This window comes from Anser cygnoides, chromosome 2 (genome assembly GCF_040182565.1).
Source record: "Anser cygnoides isolate HZ-2024a breed goose chromosome 2, Taihu_goose_T2T_genome, whole genome shotgun sequence".
NCBI classification, from domain to species: Eukaryota; Metazoa; Chordata; class Aves; order Anseriformes; family Anatidae; genus Anser; species Anser cygnoides.
The window spans coordinates 50,406,280-50,427,703 of record NC_089874.1 but is presented as its reverse complement, the minus strand read 5'-3'; the positions used below and the strand labels follow the sequence as shown (position 1 = coordinate 50,427,703).

Here is a 21,424-nt window from a genome sequence, read left to right as displayed (position 1 = left end):
CTTCAGTAAGCTCAGTGACAGCAATTAATTTAAGAGTCACTTACCTGTTCTTGTACAGCTCTTGATAAATAGTGTATTCCTCTTTCCCTTCTCATTTTGCCGCCTCCGCTACTCACTCCTGAAGACAGACCATTGGACGCAGCAGTACTGAATTTGTAGCTGGTCACATTGCTAGCACACGACAGTACAGAAGTTGGGGGAAACAAGAGAAAAAAAAATTACCAGCCAAATTGTTTTTTCAAGATATTAGAGCTGTTATTAGTCCTAGAATTGAAACCTGCTGATCAGAAAAAAACTAAAGCTGTCTCACAAGTTGCTAAACGCTGGTAAATACTTGATGTTCTAAATAGGAAAAACTTTATTAACAGCAGCAATGAAAAGGACATACATAAGTGCACCGTTCACATGGGAACAATGACTAAGCCAGAAGACCTGAAATAGAAGAGCTGATTTAGATTGTTATTTTCCAGTGCTTCCTTTAAATAGGACCGGTTCTCTGATTCTGCGATGCACATGTATCTTTTGCAGGGATATAAAAGAACAGCTCACAAAAATACAGAAAGAGTGCACATATGCACACATACACATGGGAAACACTGCCAACAGCTCTGATAGAATAGAGACGCCTTAGACTTGTGTGGCAAGGTAATATGGCCTAAGCTTCAGAAGCAGCTCTGGCTTTCATGTGGCCATCAGCAGGAACAGCAGAGGTGTTTGGGTATGCCAACATTCCAGAAGTCTTTTCAGACATGTATACAGATCCCTTTTGTAAGGCATACAAAAGCATTTTTCTGGTACTTAAAAAAGCCTAGCTCAAAACCAGAAAGATATCCTAATCCAAGAGCAAATGGGGAAAAAATAACCCAAACCAGAAGTGGAATAGGGAATAACTCTAACAAAAGTACTATGGCAAGAAAATGAAGTATGCCTGGAAAAACTGTGACATCAAAGCTTATCTTGCAGCCAATCAGTCAGTCAGTACAAAAGTGCATTAGATCGCACTGGAAGACACCAGGTCAAACTCCCACAATACTGAGGAGGAGAACTGGTCTAAACTTGTCAAATACTTGACAACAGCCTGCTTAGCACTGTAACTGCATAGAGGAAGACAGATCCCTAAGGCATATGCTCAGACTTTTCTCTAATCCGAACTGTCAATCCATTAGAATTCTGAAAAAAGTCTTACATCAAAATAGATCTTCATTCAGACAACTATCGCTTGCCCGTAACAGCCCATATTTCTCTTTCTGTTAACACCTGTGAGCTTCAAGGGGGCAAAGACAGTTGTCAGCCTTCAAGCAAGTCTAATCTACAATTGGACTCAGGATATAAAATATATATATACACACACACACATAGATATATAGCATTGGTGGGCCAGAGATTTACTGAGTATTCCAACTCAACTGTCCAAAGGGACTCTTGCCAGCAGATCAGTGTGGTGCTCCTGCTCCAGAACATGGCACCCAACAGAGACCAGCATCACAAAAAACACTACCACCACTACCTACTCTACAAACAAAAGGTAGGGCACTGCAATAAACTTTGTGAACGAAACCAAAAGCAGTATGAGTTTTCTGTATCTCCTTCCTAAATGGAGAAGTAGAAAGGAGTTCTAACAAAGACAATTTAGAACAGTTTGAAAAAAACATAATTACAGCCCAGCACCTGATTGCACCTGTACCAGAACCTTAAAGCCAGTCGCTTCCACCCCTAAAAAGGTGGTTGTTGTGAAGTCCAACTTTTAGATGCCAAAACAAAGTGTTGAGTTCTTTCTGCAAGCCAAAGAATGCCCATGGTCACCTAAGAATTGCTTGGCAGATGAGCATAGAGTCAACAAAATTCCCTGCTACTGTTCTTTGAAAAGAGCAACCCCCTAAAAACTGAGTGCAAAGTCTCTTAACTCAAGCATTATTACCCAAAACACCATTTGCCCAGAAGGAAAAGCCATCAATATTATCTGGAGGATAACTCATTTGACCTAAACCAAGAAAGCAGTGTAACACAAAGCAGTCTCCTCAAGAAGAAATTCAATTAATTCTGCTGGATTTTTTTTATTTTAGAGATGAGTTAGCATTTGGCCTCAAATGATTCTAAAGAACACATGGTCTTCATGTGAACTCAAAGCAGACAATTAACTTCATCATGAAAGGAGTATTAAAAAAAAGAATAATAAATCATAAATCTTCCTCCATGTTTTTGCTTAAAAAATAAAGAAAAAAACACATCAATAAACATCCTCCTGAACCGTAACTCACTTCCCCTACTTCACCTTCTAAAGAATACTTCAGAAAGAATCATCCCATTAGGACAGAGCTTTCAAACTGCAAGCAATTAAATAGCTAAAACTAATAGCTTTTCCCCTAGGGAACATTAGGAGGGACAAATTATTTTGTTATAAGTAAACTGAGTTATAAACCATGAAATATCTGTCAAAGCAAAATTTGTAACGCTACAGATTTAGTTAAACTACAAAATGAACCATATTTCCTGTAGAAGGAAAAAATAAGGCCTCCAATAGCAAAGATCCTTTCTGTGGATACAGCATTATAACGTGCCTCGTTTCCCATCTTCGTATCCTACTCAGAAGATAAACTTGGGATAAAAAGTGGTGTATCAGTAGTTTTATTCTTGCTCATCTTCCTTCCTTTCATAAAAACAACAATTTTCTCAAAGTTATATTGATCTTCAAACACAATCCAGACTTTGCAGCTCCCTCAAAATACAAAATTTTCATTGGATTTCCCATTCCTTTCACTGAGAACTGTCACCACCTTTCAGGTGCAGACCGTACTGAAAAAGGAGATTTCTTTCTTCCTTCAAGTAAGTTTTAAATTAATAGATGTCATACCTTTCAGATGGTTCTGCTCGCTGTTCTGCAGGCAAAGTCTTCTCTCTCATCCCCTGCAAGTTAAGTTTAGTTCAAGAGTTAGCTGAATATGTACAGAATACACAAAGTACCAACAACCACTTAATGTGGTTTTTTGTGGTTTTTATTTTATTTATTTATTTTTAATTTTATAGCACTGAATACACCTCACCTACTTAACGTTGTTCCCTAATTCAGCATTGTGGGTACAGTTCAGTTAAATTTTGGGGCTAAAGTAAGCATCACTGCTTCACTCAGCATTGAGGACAAACTGATAGAACACTAAATCAAATTTGTCAAATCTTCTAACAAAGAAAGTAATTATTTTAAACAAAATGACAAAAATTGTGTGTGTGTGGGGGAGAGTTTTCATCAAAACTTGTGTTTACCAGCCCCATAAAAGGGACATACTTTTCTGTTGTCTATCATTTATCAACAAACGAAAAAGAAAAAAACCTCTACCCCCCTAAAAACTAAGCAGTTGCTGCTACATTCATTTTAGAACTTTACCAAATGGAGATTGTGCTGGCTAAACAATACAGAGATTAAAAGAGTTAAAAGCAATAAGCAACCAGTATTACTGTCCTCTTTGATTTCCAGCCTAATAAGCCCTTACACTTAACACGTGGTCATTTGTACACTCAGACCGATACTGGAAACACAGATGTTTTCGCAGAAAGAGATGCCCATTTAATTTTATGGAAAATTTATCAGACTCCATCTACTCCAAAGCAATCAAAACCGATAACTCAGCACATTGTCAGAACTCTCACTTGGAGCACATAGCTCACCTGGAATAGTTTACACAGAACACGAGCATGTTTCATCAGTGACAGCTTTGTGTACATGAGAATATAAAAGGAAAACATTTCTGTCTTTTAATATTCTTTCACTGAGAACAGGATGACTCAATAGCACATCATGACATCGTGAAAACAACCACAAGACACTGAGTGTTCCAAAAACAGAATTAAATCCATAAAAGCTCAATCTATTTCACAATGGTTCCCACTGCCTTAAAGCTCGCCTCAAACATACTATCAGTACTTTTTGCAAAGATAGGATAACAATTGGTTTGAGAAACATTCCAAGACTGGAAAAAAAAAACAGGCACATAAGGACTCAAAAATGTACTCACTTGGAACTTTGTGTCTACTCTCTGGCAAATTTTGCTGGACTGAGTAGTTGAAGTCGGTGATGGTTCAGAATACCGCGTATAACGCATCGGTTGACGGTTTACCGTTGGTGTCACAAGTCTCTTAACAGGTGGAGGCTGGAATGCATTCTGGGATTCCAGCTTTGAAAGGGAAACAGCAATCAATTTATCCTTACGTCCACCCAAATTAATTCCAATATTTATTGATGAAAACAAATTACAGAACTATAAACCTCACCCCATCGGTCTTGGCACTCAGAGAACGCAATTTGAAAATTCTAAAGACCGTTCAACTTGTAGAGGGAAATCACCAGAAAACAGTAACGAAATCCATAAAGCTATATATAAGTAGCCAAAGTCTGACTGAATTCCATTTCAAAATTTGGCAGTTAGCTTCATAGACAAAATAATTCACGCTACCATAATTAAAATAACCCATGTTCCTAGAATATGCTCCTATCTTTTCCTCTGCCCACACTGTGATTTTTTTTTTTAGTAGCTTAATTCATTAATTTAACATTCGAAGTGTTAAGCAACTAATTATACAGGCTTCTGGGCTTCACATTCCCTACATTTTCCCCCTTCAAAGTTACACAAATAATAGAACACACTCAAAAAAAAAACAACTTGTCAGTCTTACAATAATCTCATTCATTAAAATATGATCCAATGCTTTACATGTGCATTAGATGCACTTCAAGTAGCGGGTTTGACTTCCCTTTTCAAAGCATTTTCACAGACCAGAGTTAATTTTTAACACAGACCACTGCGTGTTCTGCAAAACTGACTTAACTGAACTGTCAGACAGAAAACAAAGCCTAAAGGCTACAAGATTTACCGATGGCTCCGCCTGCGGTCTTAAGGATCAGAAAATACAGTCTTAGGAAGCATGCTATTGTTCAAATCAATACCAACAGGAAATTTTTGTTTACGCTGCAGCTTTAATTTCACAGTATCTCCCAGCTCTTAGTAATAGGATTCACACTATCTCTAAAGTATATAAAAATGCGTCTTTCTAAAAAATATTACATTCAGTTTGAAACCTTGAATAAGACATGTTTTATGTAAGTTCACAAATCTACTTCGAGTGAACGACGGTTCATTGCTGGTTTTAAAGGTAAAAAAGAAAAATATTAATTCCCCCAGTTAGGCATTTAATACACCAAGAGCTATTCTGCCTGGTACAGTTCCTTGAAATAAGAAAAATACCACATCACTGCTACCCACTGCAGAAGTTTAGCCTGAGTGCACAAGTGTTCCGTCAACCGCATGTTCACTTTAGCAGGAAAACACGCAAGCAAATAATTGCTTCTCAGCAAATAATTGCCTCAGCAAATAATTGCTTCTCATCACGGGCTACCCTTCTCCCGCCACCATTATGAATTCTAATATTATGAATAGACAATCTATCTCCTTTCACCCACTGACAGCTGCGTGCAACATTCATTTAGTGGCTGACAATTTCAGGCTCTCTGTTGCAAATCTGGCAGATCTTTCTTAATGCCTTATCACAGGTGTATTGCTATAATATAACTGAGAATTCACACCAGATTTGGTTTTAGTTATTTGGATAATATTTATGATATACTTCACTTCTCCATGCCCTTGTAATTTGGCAGATGGTGAAAAGATGGTCCAGGAAATCTGAGATGTTTGTAAACTCTGAAGTGATTGTAAACTTAATTATACATCCATCCAATCAAGGAATTAGCACAGAAACTTCTTGAGACACTGTCCCTTTGCTCATTAGAACAGAAGATGAAAAGTTTGCACATCTTGTTATTTCCTTCAGTCACCTGATCCTCAAGTGGTCATTTAAGGGTTTTGCAATTTAATAAGCCCAAGGATACCCCAGCTAAAGTCATCAAAAAAAGATGACTAGTTTTCGTTTTTTAAACAAAATGAAAGGAAATCATGCTTTACCACAGCATTATCACCAGTTCTGTGCTACCTCCAAATAGGAATTTAGGAGCGTAAGATTTATAGCGTTGGAAATTAACAATTTTCCTCCTCTTTACTTTGAATGGTGATAAAAAGCAGAAAAATTAGTTTTCTGTGCCCGAATGAACACGGAAGTCTGTACAAAGTCTATATGACCACTCAATCAGTATTTTTCTATTTGTGATCATTTCTTCAAGAGAAAACTTGCCTCAACAGGAATTTTAATATGCAGCTTCACCCCAAGTTGGGGGACAAGATAAAACAACTTGGTGTGTTCTAGAGTTGTTGCTCTCAACTTACAAAGATAACATAATTCTTAACCTGAGTAATCTTCACAGCCCATCATCTACTGTGGATACATGCCAATATTAACTTGATTTGATGTCTATGTTGTCACTGAGGTTTGAGAAAATTTTTCTAATAGTGATAAAGCATTGAAAAAGTTATCTACCTCAGCTTAAGACATTATTGGTTCTTACCTTTCTTCGTTTGGACTGGAAGTCAGTAATATCCGGTTTATCTATGTCCGGAGGCTGAGGGAAAAAACAAAGCATAAATATTAGAGGGCAATTTTTTTCTCCTGAGAGAGAGGGTTCCCTGCAACAAAAATGTAGGGGTTCATGGTCAACTTATACAACACAGCGGCAAAAGAGATGTCATTCTTTTAGCATCCTGTTGAAAAAATAGCGCAATAAATTAAACCGGCCACAACGTAAGGAAGAATAGTTTTATCTTTATCCTTTGATGGCACATTTACTAAGTTTTATAAACACATGAAGCAAAAACAGATTAAAAGAAGTGCTATTTACCAACAAAGCGGTTGACAGCTTCTCCACTGCCTCCAAGATGCACCATGCTGAGGTACTCAAGGTAGCGTGGGACCGCACAGTTTCTTGTCTAGCTTTCGCTCTCTTTTGTGCCTGAAAAATTAGCGTTTTAAGTGTTACAATGGTCAATTCTCAGCTAAGGAGGCATGTATTTTATGTCCCAAGGCTACACTGATGATACAATCAATATATTCTGATGACAGAGAAACATGCAATCACTGGGAGTTCAAGCCATAAAGAAGAGAATACATTCGGAGTTTAATGAAGTTTACCTTGGGCCTCAGTGCATCTTGCACGTGCTTGTTGCACGAGCAATAAAAGAACTCCGTACTTGTAAAAGGTCAAGACGGATGATGCTAGGACTGCTAAGGCCTCCGAAGCAGTAATCAGGGAAACAGAACTCAAGAAAAGGCTTGTGGTGGTACAGAAAGCATTTTCAGTAACAACACAGACCTCAGAGTTTCACGATGGTCTAAGTGTACCATCTCAAAATCGGTGTATACAATCATAACCAGGAACTAGTTTTACTTCTCTCTTGCTTCCTCCCTTCCCCCAAGATTAAAGTTGGCTGCAAATCTTTGTCTTAAAAGATAAAGATCTGATTTAAACTGTAACAGATCTAAACATTACACTGAAAAAGTAAACTGTGTATTTGCACCACCCAACTTCAAATATCAGTCAAAAACTTCCTTTGGTGTGACTTTTTTCCTTCCCAGGTTAAACCCCTCATATAACCACCCTGTGCTTATCACACGATGTGAAGACAGGAAGCAGGCCACGCAGCATGTAAAAACACAAGTGAGACTCACAGAACCACAGAATGGCTAAGGTTGGAAGTGACCTCTAGAGATCGCCTGGTCTACCCCCCCGCTCAAGCAGGGCCACCCCGAGCAGGTTGCCCAGGACCATGTCAAGTCAGCTCTTGAAGACCTCCAAAGAGGGAGACTCCACAGCCTCTCCGGGCAACCCGTGCCAGGGCTCCATCACCCGCACAGTGCAAAAGCATTTCCTGATGCTCAGACAGAGCCTCACGTTTCAGTTTGTGCCTGTTGCCTCTTGACCTGGCACTGGGCACCGCTGAAAACACAATGGCTCTCTATGCTCTTTGCACCATCCATTCAGGTATTTATATACACCAATAAGATCCCCCCTGAACCTCCTCTCCTCCATGCTAAACGGGCCCAGCAGTCCCTGCCTCTCCTCAGAGGAGAGGTGCTCCCAGTCCCTTGATCATCTTGGTGGCCCTTCGCTGGACTCTCTAGTACCTTGCTGTCATTCACAGCAAGCAGCAAGAAGCTTGCAAGCTACTCTCTCCTTTAAAAGCCTAGTATTTTGGTTCCTCTTTTTACCATAATGCAGTAATATTGTAAAAAACAAAAATAGCCGACCAAAGAGGGTTCCCAGCTTTGCACCACAAGGTTTCAAGGTTTCCCGTAAGTGAGGTACTTGTACTGCCCTTTTTCCGTTGCAGAAATGGACTGTCAGAACAGAGCCAGCAAACCCGCGTTTTCATTTTCTTAAAATTCCTTTTGATTTATCGATAAAAGTCACTTTCATTTAAATACATTCCTACCAAACCTGATTTGACTTTCCTTTTCGATTCAACTCTAGCTAATCAGAGTTGTCAGCACTTTTTATTTGCTATTTCCAAGAACTCTTGGGGGCAAATAACTCTCTTCAAGAACTATATGAATCGTTCAAAACAGAAAGCATGTTACTGCTTATCTTGAGACTGCATTTAGTCCTGCATGCCTCTGTGTACCAGAAGAACAAAGGATCAGCAAAGTTGATTTTAGATATTTTCAAAGACTGCAGGTTTATACAACATATCCATAGCATGAATGTAGGCATGCTTGGAAAAGAAGATCCACAGATAAATATTAGCCGGGTTTGACTACTGTAGCTTTTGCTACCATAAACACAAGTTTTCAAAGTTAGGCTGTCATTGGTTTTTTTGCATCAAGTTATTTTAACGTAATGTAGTCAGAGGCAGACAATGGCACTTAAATGGAATTTTTTGAAAGACCTAACAACAGAGGAAACCCCAACTACCAACAAATAGCCCAAACTGCCATTCTTGTTCTTTCTGACAAGTATTACCTGTGGTAAAAACTGTTATAAAAGAATTTAAACAGAAATCAATCTCAGACGTCTATTTTTGTAGACCAAGAGGGCAGAAGAGCAACTGTTACCACATATTCAGCTCCCTGCTCCAAGCTCCTTTGGCAGTGCTGCTTTTTTTATTTCCATCACTATTTCCCACTACACTACTTTTCTCATACCTGATAAGGTTCCGTCTTTGGCTGCCTTGATCTTACAGCTGCACCACCGGCATAGGCCGTCTTTCCGGGGTAAAATGGAGAAAACCCAAGCTGGTTTTGCTTAAAAGCAGACGTGCTTCCACGTACCTACGGAAACACAGTATGAAAAGTGGATAGAAAAACAGGTACACATTCAAACTGATTAAAAGAAATACTGTGCAGTACTTACAGGACACAGTCCTCCAAAAACAAATAAACTGAATGCAGGTTTCTTAGAGCTAGCTGCAGAATGCTGCGAGAGGGAATGAGTTCTTTCAGCTTCTGTGGGCCAGAGCAGTGACGATGAAGTATTTTTTAAAACTGCAACATCTGCCAAAATGATGTATGCTAGATGTAAATGCCTCTCGTACGTACAGAACTTTAACAATAAAGATCACACTAATTCAAGTTCTTCAATACAGAAAAATAAGCATGACTTCAGCTTCTTTAAATAGATCAACTTCACGTACAGACTGAAAACCAAGTATCACCTACAAACTTGAAAACTGTTCACAGAGCTGCAAGTAGTTTTCAGCAAACTTACCAAGTTAATACTGTGCTTCCAATGCAGATTTTTGTTTCCTTCAGGCTAAGATAAAAGAGGACCGCATAAACATCAGTGCATTTGTACGGACAAAGCTTTTTTCTGTGTTGGTAAAAGGCTGGAGGCCAGCACAGATCATAATCGCACAGGTTTTAAACCTGGAAGATTCCCCAAAGGCTGCTCTAAGAGTTAACGATCTTCTGCCCATGTATGTTTTACGAAGACACACCAGAAAGTTCTAGTGCACTCAGGTTATATTGCTAAAGCCCAGCAACTCTACTCTCAGCTGTACAAAAGATCTCTGGAAAACCTGCTGAGCACACGTCAGTCCCTGTCTATATGGGGGACTAGAAAAAGCTGCAAACCTGCTGTTCGCCCTTTCAGCGAGAAGACCTAGGTACCAACCTACATCGACACGATGCTTATTTTTTATTTTAAAATGGTGTGCTTTCCTCAATGAATTTGGCAAAAGACATGAAAGTATTGACAGCTGAAGCCTTCTACCAAGAAAGGTCAAAAAACAGCCTATAGCTTATGTCAGAGTAGTTTCTTTATCTTCTCTTGCTGAAACACAGGAAAACATCTCGTGTTCCTATTTGTCACCTGCACTTATTCACATTTAACCAGCTGTCTGTTAGATATTCTGAGTCACTCTTCCTTCTAGACAATCAGCCTAGTTGTCAAGCTACGGCAAGTCAGCCTGATTTCCTACCGTCCCAGTTCAAAATTTACATATAACCTAGCTGAATGTGTATATTTCAGCACTGACTCTTTCTAACATCAGGGTATCATAAACGTATTCCAAAGCACGCTTCTATTAAAAAGGTGATAGGATTATATACTTCTAAAACACTAAAAATTCAATTTAATTCTCGCATCCAAAGTTGACATTCACCTATTTTATTTACTAAGGTGATGTGGAATATTAAAGAACGCAAGGTACTTCACATTAAAAAAAAAGTCAATTAAACAGAGAACACAAAAATCACCTTCAGCAGATGCTCTAGAGGAGGAATCACTGGTTGTTGGGATGTTATCATCGTCTTGTTGAGAGGTAGAATCTTCTATTTCTTTTATGAAGGACAGCCTAGGACTGCCAATGCCAAATATAGAAGATGTTGAGGGCTGACAAGGTGGGACAGGAGAATCCAGCACGGTGTAATTCAGATGGCTCCGATGAAGAGAGGGCCTTGTTAACACAACTGGGAAGTTCAGTGCTGATCTACTTGTGGATGGTTCTAGACAAGAACAGGGAGATAATTAGCTTTGCTATAGACAAGCTCACAGAAGCCAAAACCTGTTTCCTATCGACAGCCATGCTATTGCCAAGTTCTAAGGCAAAAAGAGAGAAGCCAAATTTAACTTCTTCCTCACCCAGATAGGGTTGCATCTAACTGTCTGGCTACAACAACAACACTGCTTGCGATACACAGTATTAATGTTGCATCCAGAAGTAGTTAACTATGAGGTTTTACAACACCACATTCTGACCCCGTGCTCAAATGCTCTAACGCTGACTTGGCCGTTCACTAAATCAAACATATATACTCCTTCTCCCATGTACAGCTTGCAATAAGCTTTACAAAATTTGAGATTACACGGTAAATTACAGATAACACTGCAGCTTCCATAATATTGGAACAAAGGTTATATTAATCTGAATACACAACATGAAAATGAACGTTTGCAGTACTTTTTTCCCAAGTTCTTCCCTATCTGCTCACGTTAGAGGCAAAACATCATCTCCTACCCATTAACTATTGGGATTTTGACCCAAGGGACAAGGATGTTGACCCAAGTAACCAGATGAGCATTTTTCCCTCTTGAAGCAAAGGGTCTGCAAACAATGCCAGTGGCCTGGAATAGGTGGCCTTGAAGTCTATCTTGCTAAATGAATGGAACTATTCATGGGTATTTTGCCTGATGAAAGCCTACTGTCTCTCCCAGGAATCTGGGCAATTCAAATGACTTTGAGCCACTATCCTCTTGATACTTGAACTGAAGCTTAAACTAGTTAGTTCAATCTTCATAACCACTGCAGTACCACTAATTAGCTCTCCAAACCATGAGCAGATTTTTAGGACAGCACCGTTTGAGATACAGAAAGTTATTGAGGCGGAAGGCCACCCAATATAGGCTCCAGCACACTGATACCTCAGAACTGAAGAAACACATTGGTTTCAAAATGTAGTAATAATTAAAAAAAAAATATCTTATTCTTAAGCATAGTAAGTAACACCCACGGACAGCAACATAAGCTGCAAAAGGTTCCAGGGTGTCCACCTGCTCCTGATCTCCTGGAGTCAGCAAGCTTGCAGTGCAGCTGTTCTTACTGAAAGCTCCTTTCACGCAGTTACATAGGAAAGCCAACATGTGTTCCTCAGTCAGGAAGACCTTCTCTGTTCTTTTCTCCAAACTCATTCCCAAGCTACAGCTACACAGAAAGCCATCAATCTCCTTGTTTACAATTAGATGAGATTGGAGGCAAAGATATTTCCTCATTGTTTTTTGATTCTGCCAACAACAGAAGCAACTGACTTTCCACATTATCTATGGTTACCTACGCACGCTCAGACAAAACTTCTTTACTTATTAAAAGCTGACTTCCCCAAAACAGCTAATTTAAGAGAAACTCAAATAAGAATAGATGCAAATTTATACAACAGGACTACAGGAACAGTGAGAGGCACTGGATATAAGACAAATTAATCTTTCATGAGGTAAAGGAGTTGCAAACCTCGTTGCCAACGGTCCAAATACCTTTTCAAAGACGCCCCCTTCCCCCCGCGTAGACCTTAAAGTTATTGAATATTTTAAGGATAATAATCTCATAAACCACGTCCGTGCACAAGTTCCCCAGTTCACCATCAAGTTAACAAGGAACTTTACTAAATTGATCAAAGCCCAAAACAAAAAAAAACAAAACAAAACAAACAAAGTCGGGACACGAGACGGAATTTTCCTCTGCCATTCTAGCATCTAGTCTTTTGTTTCGAAGACTGCAAAACAAATTAATTTTTTTAATTGCCTTAGGCAATTAGACAGATTTTCATTCCATATCTTTTAAAAGATGGAAAATGCAACCCAGCACACTTGCAAATGACTTATTTTCAGCATTTAGCACCTGGCTAATAGAGTACCTAAAGTTAACTGATGCCTTCCAAGAGCATAAGATGTATGCTTCGTAACTGTGTATACAGTTTAAAGCTAAGACGGTTTCACAAACAGTTGTTTTGACTTTTTTGTTTGTTTTTTTTTCATTCTGTCAAAACCCTCATTCCAATTTCCTTTTGAAATTCAGATTCAAAACTAGAAATCTGTGAATAAATACAGATGGCCAGAATTCCAAATGATTTTTCACATACCTTGTCTACTTATTCTTGCTGGTTCAGGCGTGAATCTCTCATCGATTATGGTATCTTCATCTGCATAATCGTGGTGATAGTTTACCGGAGTCTCCTCCTGGTTTGCAGATTCATTTCTGTCTACACACTCCTCCTCATGCTTATTGAAATACTTCTGCAGCCAGGCCGGTACAATATTTCTCACAGTTTCTGTCATTCTGCTAATTATTCCCTGCTTGAAAGAAAAAACAGTTGTTTAATTACAGAAACACAGTCAACAGCATATGCTGGGATACCACCTTCCACGGACCTTGAAGACAGATATTATACAGCAAATATTCAGAAGACGACGACGAGGTTGATCCCTGGCATAGGATCGCTACACTTCTGGTAAACCTAAAATTCACCTAAGATTGATTTACAACTACCTATCACTTTCTGCACTTCCAAGTGACCTTGGCAAGGTTCAAAGTTTTGAAACCTCTGCCAAAATTCACCAGCAGGTCGTCAATCTGCAAGACTATCAGGAAACTCTACGCCTGAACAGCTCCTGACCTACAGACTTGTTCCAGGACTCTTCGCACCCTCACGTGAAAACCAACTAAACCAGAAGTTCAGCAACTATCTACTGCGACAGTCAGGACCATACTACCCATTAAAATCAGTGAATCTAAATATTTTCAATTTTAGTAATGCTGAATTGCAGTGACTATACGCACAAAAAACAGTTCTGCTCTCAACAGTCAGGCTAACCCAGAAGATGTCCTGGAAGAAACACAGCTATAGCTATAGCACCAGCACCTCCTCTTGCAAGAGCCTTCTAAAGCTGTTGCTGTATTTTGTAGGAGACTGACTCTGCGGCATACATCGGGTACGATCGGAGAATTCCCACCTGGCCGAAATCCCCAGGAACTACGGTTAAATAAAAGATAAATTAATATAAATGAATATAATTAATAATAAAAATTAATAATAAAAATTAATATCCAGAAAGCTGACAATCATGAGCTAGGCATCCTGCTAATCATCCCTCCTGCAGGTAGGGGGAAAAAAAAAAAGTAAATTAGATCCAGGACTAGTTCCCAGGAACTTTGAAGCTGCTAACTATACTGTCGACAGTGCCCAGGCACCTTCAGAGCTTAATGGTAAGAGACAGAGGGTTTGGTGGGCTGTAATTATGATCACAAGCACACAAAACACATCTATTTAAGTATTTCTAAGAATCGACTTATCGACTAAAGTTGTAGGGGGAAGGATGAGAAAAACAGCGGGGTAGGGATCAGAACCAGAGGTATAACCTCACAAAATCGCATCGGTCGCTTTCGTGCCTCCCCAACTGCATCACTGAGAGACAATTAACATTAAGCCACAGAACCTTCTGCAGAGTGGACATGATATTGAAAATAAACTGGAATTAATTGACAAATGCTCTAAGCAAGCTATCTGCTCAAAGCTCGTCCTTTTACGTTATGAACATTTGCACGATTCGTCTGGTTACAAAGCTAACTGCTATAATAAATGCACACATGTAACACCGATCAGTTTGTCTATTTATCAATCATTAAAATTCTTCCCCGATAAGTTACTGTTAATTTGATCTGCGCTGGATGTGCAGCAGCCATTCTCTGTGCAGAATCCCCCAGATATCCCCACGCACGTGTTTGCTCTGGCACACTCTTTAAATAAACCTACTGGAAAACACGCAGAGATAACAGACAATGGAAAAGCTAGAAAACCATCTCCACTGATTATTTTTAATCCACGTGTAAGGTTTATCAGTTAGCTACACGGTGTCGGCACACGCAAGCTATGGCACTTTCAACATTAATGCACTGTTCAAGCCAGAGGTTTCAACGGTTGCTCTGTAAGCGTGGGGAATGTTTGCATTGCCCTTCCAGGCCAGCTTTAGATGGACAAGATTGATTGTCAATATATGGTATAAGGGACTTGGCATTTCTGCAAGTGATAAAAACCTAATTGAGCAGCTATCCATGCGTAGCGCTCCCTTGGTTTTGCATATGATAATCAATCCCCTCAGCTACGTTGCTCATTTAATAGCGGAGAGGTTTTGGCTGAACAAACGTGTGCAGAGGGCATCTCCAGAGCATCTCTCTGGGCGTCCTGACATTTCTTAGCAAAGAGCTGCTGGGAGGGATCTCGGCGCGTCCCCCCTCCAGCACGGGGATTTTCACACCCCGAATTGACGGACCGCTTTCACCATCAACCTGCTGTACCCTACAGCACAAACGAGAAGCAAAGCCTGGCAGGTAACGTTCAGAGAATTGATGATGGGCTGAGGAGGGGTGCAGGGAGCGGGGAAAGCCCTGGGGGTGGCACTGGGGGTCCTGAGGGCAGCGGGCTGGGGGTGAAGGGGAGGGGGAGGAGGGGGGTAATGGGCTGGGTAGAGGGGTAAGGGGGTAAGTAAGGGGCTGAGGGGATAACTGAGGGGGTTAGTAAGGGGCTGAGGGGGTAACTAAGGGGGTAACTAAGCCGTTGAGGGGGTAACTAAGGGGGTAACTAAGCGGTCGAGAGGGTAACTAAGGGGGTAAGGAGGTGGGTAGGGGGTAACTAAGGGGATAAAGGGGCGGGTAAGGTAAGGGGGTAAGTAAGGGGGTAACTGGTGGGCTGAGGGGGAAGGGCCCGCTGTGGGGGGGCCGCTCCTCACCCGCTTGCTCCTGGCACAGGGGGGCTTCGCGGCGCCCAAACGGTGGCGCCGCCTCTTCACCTTGCCGCCGGCCGCTCCTCCTCCTCCTCCTCCTCCTCCTCCTGCTCCTCCTCCTCCTGATCGGGCTCCTGGGCTGCCGCCCGGCGCCCCGCCGCCACCGGCCCTGCCACCGCCGGCCATGCCGCTGCCGGTCGCGCCGCTACCGGTCGCGCCGCCCGAGGCCATACCGCCCCCCCCCCCGCGTTCGGTGCCGTCACGGGGCCCCCCCGCCCCCCGCCGCCACGCGCCGCGGGGCCTGCCCTGCCCCTCGTGGGAATAAAAATGTTGTTTTTGCAGAGTTACGTTGTTTAAAGGTAAGGAATGGGGTATTGAGGTGTGCTTGCAGCGATAAGAACGCTTAGCAGGCGACCTTGTAAAACGCAGACAACCAGACTCCGTAGAACAATTCGGGGAAAATCACGGTGTTGAGTCAAGTCAGGTAAGTGAAGAAACATCACCGCTTCAACCAGTAAAAAAGTCAAATTTGAAATTTAACAGGCCGGCAACTGAAGGCCATGCATTGTCTGGGAAGCATCAGACAGATTGTGAGCCTGGATCACCCCCTGAGTGGGGAAACAGGGGAGGGTCCCGTCATCAAAAAGTATATAAACTGGGTTTTGGAACCAGCAGGGGCGCTCCTGCTCGTGGGACGCCCGCCACTGCGATCGCGAATAAATTCCTGCTTCGCTGAGCTCCTCGCCTGAGCCCAAGTTCTTGGCTACGGAGTGTTTCTCACAATTTGGGGCTCGTCCGGGAGCCAGTCGCCTACTGGGGAGCCCCACCGCCGCAGCAGCAGGAAGGCATGCCCCGCTGATTTCAGCGGTCCTGTGCATCGACGGCGGCGGTTCTGCGGAGAGCTGACAGAGGGCCCGAGACTGATGAAAGAGGCAGGATCCGTGAAGGAGTGGGGAAGGGAAGAAGGCAGGCACTCCGGCTTTGAGAATCGATCCGGTAACTCTGTGCACAGACCAAGGTAAGAAATAGGAAGTATTGCCTTGGGGGTCGGGTGAGACTCTGTGTGCCGTGGGATTGAGACGTACTTTTGTACGGAGCGAGTGTGGAGTCCTGATCCGCGGTTCCGCAGCTCCGCGAGGGGCGCGGCCGGAGACGGACGAAGCGTGAGATGAGGGAGAGAAAGGAAGAGTCTCGGGAAATGCGGTGTATGGTAAGCCCTTGCACGGGGAAGTGCTTGGCAATACACCAGGGAAATTTGGTGTGCGGTAGTCCTCGCACGGACGGGACGCCCGCCACTGCGATCGCGAATAAATTCCTGCTTCGCTGAGCTCCTCGCCTGAGCCCAAGTTCTTGGCTACGGAGTGTTTCTCACACCCTCCCCCTCCCTCCCTCGCGCGCCCCCTCCCCTCACGGGAACGCGCGCCCCCCCCTCCCGCTGCCGCTCCCGTTCCTCGCCCCGCCCCGGTCCCGTCCCGGTCCCGCCGCCCTCCCGCTCCCGCCCTCAGGACCCGGCCGCCATAATGAACCCCGGCCCGGCCACCGTAAGCACGGGGCTAGGAGTCACCTCCAGAGCCTCCCCGCGCCGTGGCGCCGACCGCCGGTGTGCCGCAGCACCGCGCCGGGCGTGGGACGGCGCCCCGAGCCCACAGTGCTCGTCAGAAAAGCCCCGCACCGACAACCGATACCCCCGCACCGACAACCAACAGCCCCCACGCCGACAACCAACGCACAAGCAGAGTTTTAGGCCGGATTCGTGGCCCCGTTGGTCCGGGAAGCGGTCGTCACGCTAAATTCTACCTTACGGCAGGGGAACGATGGGCATCGTGACAGATCGCCGCCCCAGAAAATAAACACAGAAATAAATAATAAAAACGATAACGGGACGTGAATCGTGCGCTTAATAACAGACATTGGGCAGTGAAATCACCGACTTCTGCAACAATCCGTGCTCAGGGAACTGACTAAAACCCCTCCTGCATTGGCCATGTAATAGCTAGGCAAACATCACATAATGCTTCCCTCCCTCACGTACACCAAAGCTATTAAGGCAACCATAGTAGTGTGATAACGTGATTTTTCTCCTCCAGATCAGCGTCAAAGGCAGCTACGCTAGGTTTGCTCATAAGTTCAAACGCTGCTTTATTTATTTATTTGAATGCCATTTTTCTTATTTAGAAGGATTTCCATAGGGTGACAGGCCTTTAATGACACTCACGACTCAGAAACATTTGCCGATGCAGTCAAACGGTGTCTATTAACGCGAGGCACTGAAGTTAATTGGTATTAAAAATGAGCCAAAACGAAAGGCAAGTATCTGCGTGTCCAGCAGAATGACAGCGATCATCACCATTTGATCAACCTTCCCTGTGAGTTCTATCTGCAAGTTACTTTGAGGTAGCGCTAGAAAGAAGCGGTTGGTCCAGAGCATCCCTGCAAAAAGAAACATCCACGGCTTAAGTACCGTTTACTCTTTTGGTATCCTTTTAAGTACTTTTTACCCGTTTCGGACTCCTGCCTTTTCCCGGCTCACTGATGACAGCATTAGTAGCCCCTCAAGCTACTGTCCTACAGCCTTTCCCATCAGTGAAGAGATAGGAAAAACCCCACTACTTCTTGGAAGAGAAAACCAGCAGGTTTTTGAATAAAAGCACTCTCTATTGCAGCTAGGTACAACGAAAAGAGTTTATGAAATCATTACGGGACATTCTTGTAGAAAACTTCCTCAAGCTTGGAAGAAAAAAAAACATTTCAGCTAAGTAAAACAGAAAATAACTGGAAGAAGTGAAGTATGGCGGTGTTGGAAAAGTTGCTTCAAAGACTTGTTTAATTAAAAAGAAGGAAGAAAGCAAGATCCTACTGCAATCCCATCTTTGTCAAACTGATGGCGGGCACCAGTACGATGTGTTCAGCTAACACAGGCTGGAAGTTGTAACTGCAGCTGTGAAGTTTACCCAGTAAAAAGACTCCGCAAAGCATTCTAGCAGTTCCGATGCAATCACTGCTTCCTGAATTTGTGACTCATGGTTAACACGAAAGTACAGGAAGAAGTCTGGCATTCACTGCGCTCTTACGGTAAAGAATCTGCCCTGCGCACACCATCCCAAGCCAGGTATGCGCTCCTAACAGGAAAGGACGATAGGCTGATAAGTCTCAGCAGAGGGAAAAAGACATCAGAGAACTACTTTATAACAGCAGCACGCGGGCTGCAACCAACGTTCTCTTCCTCTCATCATTTTCATTTCTGTGGACTCCAAGAGAATACACTCCCAACATTTTTCAGCTCTGGAGAACAAACAGCCCAACCAATCTCATTCACTGAACTATAAAACTGGTATTTTCGCTATCTAGTCCAGAAAAGGAGGCGCACGTCTCTAACGTACAGTGTAGAGACCTTGTTAATAGGCAAAGTCTGCATAAAATAGGTGGCCACAGCCTGATTTTCTGACGTTCAGGGCCTTGGGTCACACACCACCACAGTATCAGACTTAATGAAGTCACCAATCTATGTGGGCCCCTCATTACACAGGTCACCTGTTATGGACCAACCTCTCAAAGGCCAAAAAACAGCACTGATACTGCCGGGCCAACACATATCTGTAGCATCCCATTTCTGGGTGACAACACAATGAATGTTTCCACAAAGTACTCGATGCAACCTAACTACTGTGTTTGGTGATGCAAAGCAAGCCGTGTCAAAGCAGCGTAGCACCCAGGCACATTCCTGGAAGATGTTTTGCTGCTCACGTTGAAGAAAATAGATAAAAAAATCCTGTGCAGTTTGCGCTTCTGAGCTCAAGTACCACAGCTATGCACTACAATTGAAGTGGCATCAAACCTTGTAAGGTTTTGAAGCTTCAGCACTGCCATCCAAATTCAAGGAGGCTGCATCTATTATCTTGAATTTGCCCCAGCTCAGTCCCCTGAAACAATTCCATAGACACGTACAAGCAACCCTTTTCCCACCCAGATTCTTTGCTTCATCTATTCCACCTCTACCTTGTGTCATATTCTTATTAATCTGCCCCTCAAAAGACTCCCTGGCTCACACAAAGAAGCAACCCAACAAATCCCTGTTCCCAGCCACGTTGCTTTCATGCTTTGGGAAGAGTTAACTGCAACAGCTCTAACTGTGATGCCACCTCACCCCCTCCACCTATGTGAGGTTCTTTGCCTTCTGTCCCCTCCTACGTGTACACCTGCACTAGAACCAGGAAGAATGTGCTTCCTACAATACTCCAAGAGCCTCTTCTGTTTCAGGATGTCATCATTTCAATTCAGGACTGAAAGTATTCCTAGCAAAAACCCAACAGCTAATAGCTAACAGAAGCAGTTGCTGGTGATCAGCTACAAGTAACCTGGAAGTACTGAGGAGTCACAAAAGAGGATTTGCATTACATTTAAGAACAGCATGCAGCTTAGGACCACTGCTTTCACTGACTACACTAAGCCATAAAAAAGAATTGGATTCTTACCTGCCATCACAGCAATCATGGTTTATGTTGCCCCCAAAACACACAGGGCAGTACCAGAACTGTGTCAACTAGCTTTAACAGCTTCCCCAGCTATTAAGTACAGTAATTTCTGCTTCCTTTTTTTTCTTGGAGGAATATTCTTTTGTTTCCAGCCTCACTTACTTATTATATACACTGTTAATTAGCAACTATTTCTCCATACTCATAGGGTTATGGAGTCCCTATGACTGGAAAAGACTCTGTACCCTTCAAGATAAGAACAGCATAAAGGCAGCAACTCGCAAGACTGCTCTAGCTTAAAGCAAAGCTTTCCTCATTGCTCTCATCTCCTTTGACTTGAGTACTGTCGTCCTTCTACCAAAGCTTTAAAAACTTCATTACCACGAATGAAGGAAGACCAGAGCAATTAGAGAGGGTAGCAGAGGGTATAACTTAAGGAGCTGTTACTAGGATTTTTTTGTTGTTCCTGGTGGACTATTTTTCTCCTTGCCAGCAAGGAGGGAAAACCAGCAAGTTGTTTTCTCCAAGATTTTTTTTTTTAGGTTTAAGAACACGGATTATGTTGTAGCAATTTCTTCGCTGTAAAGCGTCAGCTGAGAAGTCTAACAGTAAGAAGGGCAAGAGAAAACTGAATGCTGATGCAGAGAGTGCCAGCAGACATCATCCTCGTTCCATGGGATGTGTGTAGCTATGGCAGTTGAAGTCTACACTTCCATATGCTTAACATACCCTATTTATAAGCCAATTTTAGCTGACCTAGCATATATCAGTAGTACAGTTAGAGCCAGCAGCCTGCAGGAAAAAGTGGGCACAGGTGTTTCCATAGCAAGGCCTGTGAGTGTCTCCCATACATACTTCCAGTCTAAGCAAGCACATGAAAGGCTTGGCTTGTCGCTTACCTAAGGAACCAGGAAAACAAGGGAAAGCTAGATTCTGCTTGTGTCCTAATGCCCATATAAAAATAAAGACAGATGAAATACCCTTACTACCTTGTTAAATTCCATAAGCCGGAAGAGAACGTGCTGCACACAGGTACAAGTAAAATCCCTTGCTGGCAGGTTTGCAGAAACAAATTTTTTATTTACACAGGCAAGTCTATCTTTAGACCCCATTTACCTCTTTACATTTCTCGAATATTTACATGACTTCATGATGCTCCAAGAAGAGAGTGATGAACAAAAAGATTACAGAAACTGTCAAAAGCATAGCAAAAAAAACCCAACCTATCATTGTGCTTTAAAACTTATGAGCTAGAATAATGTAGAAGAAATGTAGTTTTAGCACTTTGGTCCTAACGGTCATGCTCTAGAAG

General features: G+C 42.6%; 1 protein-coding gene across 1 annotated transcript in view; it reads right to left on the bottom strand.

The window, feature by feature from the left end:
• LOC136789919 (nuclear pore complex protein Nup153-like) overlaps positions 1-21,424 on the bottom strand; it is a 41,050-nt gene that overhangs the window by 7,522 nt on the left and 12,104 nt on the right. The window contains 11 exon segments of the mRNA XM_066991251.1: positions 45-171; positions 2,852-2,904; positions 4,008-4,166; positions 6,446-6,499; positions 6,776-6,886; positions 9,076-9,201; positions 9,284-9,423; positions 10,627-10,875; positions 13,003-13,213; positions 15,647-16,099; positions 17,988-18,070. Coding sequence (XP_066847352.1) covers positions 45-171; positions 2,852-2,904; positions 4,008-4,166; positions 6,446-6,499; positions 6,776-6,886; positions 9,076-9,201; positions 9,284-9,423; positions 10,627-10,875; positions 13,003-13,213; positions 15,647-16,099; positions 17,988-18,070 — 1,766 coding nt within the window.